The sequence below is a fragment of the Octopus sinensis genome, linkage group LG28 (assembly GCF_006345805.1).
Source record: "Octopus sinensis linkage group LG28, ASM634580v1, whole genome shotgun sequence".
Lineage (NCBI taxonomy): Eukaryota > Metazoa > Mollusca > Cephalopoda > Octopoda > Octopodidae > Octopus > Octopus sinensis.
Genome location: NC_043024.1, coordinates 9,117,508 through 9,120,948, shown reverse-complemented (window position 1 = coordinate 9,120,948; position 3,441 = coordinate 9,117,508). Strand labels below are relative to the sequence as shown.

The window sequence follows — 3,441 nt, the reverse complement described above, 5'->3', positions numbered from 1 at the left end:
TAACATAATTTCTAGGTAACTAAACACTTTTAAACTTCATATACTGGTAGAATGTGTTTATAAAACATCTTTTTCTCTTGGCTTTATTGAGAAAATTCTATAGTTTGTAAGATATTTGTTGTTTTTTTCCTTCAATTTCTGCAATTTCAACCAATCAATGACGTCTATTTGAGGTGAAAACATTCTGTGCCGTATGAATATGTCCCTCGTTTAAGAAACAGATTGAGTTTATTTACATTCATGAAGAAAGAAAGATACCCTTCCCCCACCCCTAACCCTAAAACAGATTGAAATGCAATAGATCGATACTAGAGTCATAATTATGGGTGAAATTTCATATGACACCGCTAGAAAAAACTGCCATTCTAACTGAAAAGATCCGCAATTTCAACCAATCAATGACGTCCATTGAGGTAAAAAAAACATTCTGTGACGTATGAATATGTCCCTCGTTTAAGAAACAGATTGGGTTTATTTACATTTGTGAAGAAAAAAGATACCCTTCCCCCCACCTCTAACCCTAAAACAGATTGAAATGCAATAGATCGATACTAGGGTCATAATTATGGGTGACAATTTCATATGACATCGCTAGAAAAAACTGGCGTTCAAACCGAAAAGATCCAGAGTTTGTATCGTAACACCAGGGGTGGTCTCAGGAGGTGTTGGTATCAAAAGGGTTAAAGAAAAGGACACAAGTGATCAGAGATAAGGGAGTGAAAAGGACTCCTGTGAAAATGACAATACAATCCGACTCCAAAGAACAGAGATTGCTAGTTTAAATAGAAAAAAAATGAGAGATAGCAAATTTGTTGGCTGGGTATTGGTAACTTCATGTCAATCAGTTGGATGGGATTTTGGGGGGGTTGAGAGTATGCAGTTCAGAATGTGTGTAACCCTAGGCAGACATTTATTTTTTTTTTTGTAAGAATTACAAGTAATAGTTTGTCCTGTTTACAAGATTTAATAATGGATTAATATGTATATGTTTTTGTTGGCTAAATTGGCAACATGAGCATTCCTAAATACAACAATGTTTCAACACACGACTTCACATCAAGAATCTTGCAAAACAAATATATAAACGTTAAAAAAATAAAAAATCGATCAACATCAATGGAAATTGCAGCTGTGATACCAGTGCCGGTGGTACGTAAGAGAACCATCCGACCGTGGCCAGCACAGTCCCGACTGGCCTCGTGCCGGTGGCACATAAAAAGCACCATCCGATCGTGGCCGTTGCCAGCCTCGCCTGGCCCCTGTGCCGGTGGCACGTAAAAAGCACTATCCGATCATGGCCGTTGCTAGCCTCACCTGGCACGTAAAAAGCACCATCTGATCGTGGCCGTTTGCCAGCCTCGTCTGGCACCTGTGCCGGAGGCACGTAAAAAGCACCCACTACACTCACGGAGTGGTTGACATTAGGAAGGGCATCCAGCTGTAGAAACACTGCCAGATCAGACTGGAGCCTGGTGCAGCCTCCTGGCTTCCCAGACCCCAGTTGAACCGTCCAACCCATGCTAGCATGGAAAGCGAACGTTAAACGATGATGATGATGATATATATATATATATATATATATATATATACCCACTACACTCACAGAGTGGTTGGCGTTAGGAAGGGCATCCAGCCGTAGAAACATTGCCAGATCAGATTGGGCCTGGTGCAGCCTTCTGGCTTCCCAGACACCAGCTGAACCGTCCAACCCATGCCAGCATGGAAAGCGGATACTAAACAATGATGATGATGACAATGATGTAATAATATGACAATATTTATCACAAACATCAGACAGTTACAGCATCTCTCTCATGTAAACGTTTGTGAGCAAATAAATTACCTTGTTGAGAGAATACCTTATCGCAAATATCACAGTGATATGGTTTTTCACCTGTATGAGTTCGTTTATGGTTCAACAAATATGCATTTCGCGTGAACGCCTTGCCACAGAAATTACAACGATAAGGTTTCTTTCCTGAGTGAATGCGTTTATGGCTGGATAAATTACTATTTTGCGAGAAGGCTTTACCACAGATATCACACTGGTATGGCTTTTCCCCTCTGTGGATACGCTGGTGTCTAGACAGAGACAAACTGGTGGAGAAGATGCTGTCACAGATATCACAGCGGTATGGCCTTTCGCCTGTGTGAATACGTTTATGTTTGGATAGAGAACTTCGAACAGAGAAAGCACTACCGCAAATATCGCAACGGTATGGCTTCTCTCCTGTGTGAATACGAATGTGTTTGGATAAATAATCGTTGGCCGAGAAGGCCTTACCGCAAACATCACAACGGTACGGTTTCTCTCCAGAGTGAATACGTTTGTGTTTGGTGTAAGAGCTGCTGTCGGAGAAAGTCTTTTCACAGATATCACAGTGGTATGGCTTCTCTCCTGTGTGAACACGAATATGCTTGGTTAAGTGACCGCTTATGGAAAATGCTTTACCACAGATATCACAGCGATATGGTTTCTCTCCCGTGTGGAAACGTACATGGATCAATAAATGGCTGTTCTGGGAGAAGGTTTTGCCACAAGTGTCACAGTGATGTAGTTTCGCCCTCGCATGAACACGTTTGTGGTTCAATAAGCATTGATTTGTGGAGAATGTTTTATCACATGTATCACAAAGATAGGGTTCGGAATCGGTGTGAAGAGATTTTTTATGTCTAATTAAAGACGACCTTATTTGGAAAGACTTTGCACAGATGTCGCACGCAAATGACGCCTTCTTTGTATCATCCTCACTTTCATGGCAAACATCATTCTTACCAAGAATACTTTTCGCGTGCATCTGATTCTTAATCTGTGTCTCTTCCATAATCTCAAATCTTCTTCGAAACAAAAAAACTACTTTTTTTTTTTTTTTTTTTTTTTTTTGTGTAATTTTCAACACTACGTTTTCTTCAAATCAGAAATTTTGGGTGGGGCAAAATGAGTAAGTCAAGATCTGGTAAAGTTCCTACTTCAATTCTTAAGAAATGTATGCAAATAATCAGAAATGCGACAAAAATTTTAAATAACTAGGTCAAATGAAAGGGGACCAGGGAAAAACTGCACATAATAGCAACGAGATATATATATATATATATTTTTTCTCTCCTTGTTTTTTCTGTGTCCCTTTCTGTAGAAGAGCGTAGGCTCGAAACGTAAAAGACTTTTTCTATTCCTGAGCGTTATACTAATACACCTGTTTGTTTTGTACACCACCTGCCTTCGTCTTTTGCTTTTTTCATAAACTCTCCCTCTATATATATATATATATATATATATATTTTTTTTTCTCTCCTTGTTTTTTCTGTGTCCCTTTCTGCAGAAGAGCGTAGGCTCGAAACATAAAAGACCTTTTCTATTCCTGAGCGTTATACAAATACACCTGTTTGTTTTGTACACCACCTGCCTTCGTCTTTTGTTTTTTTCATAAACTCTCCCTCTAT

At 39.5% G+C, this 3,441-nt stretch overlaps 1 protein-coding gene across 1 annotated transcript; it reads right to left on the bottom strand.

Annotated features, from left to right (window-relative positions):
• Positions 1-1,790: 1,790 nt before the first annotated feature.
• On the bottom strand, positions 1,791-2,825 carry LOC115225892 (zinc finger protein 239-like). Its single transcript, XM_029796893.2, has one exon. The coding sequence runs from the start codon at positions 2,823-2,825 to the stop codon at positions 1,791-1,793; it is 1,035 nt and encodes a 344-aa protein (XP_029652753.1).
• Between the last annotated feature and the right edge of the window lie 616 nt (positions 2,826-3,441).

Coding starts and splice junctions, on each gene's coding strand:
- LOC115225892 (XM_029796893.2), bottom strand. CDS start 2,825: ATGGAAGAGACACAGATTAAGAATCAGATGCACGCGAAAAGTATTCTT.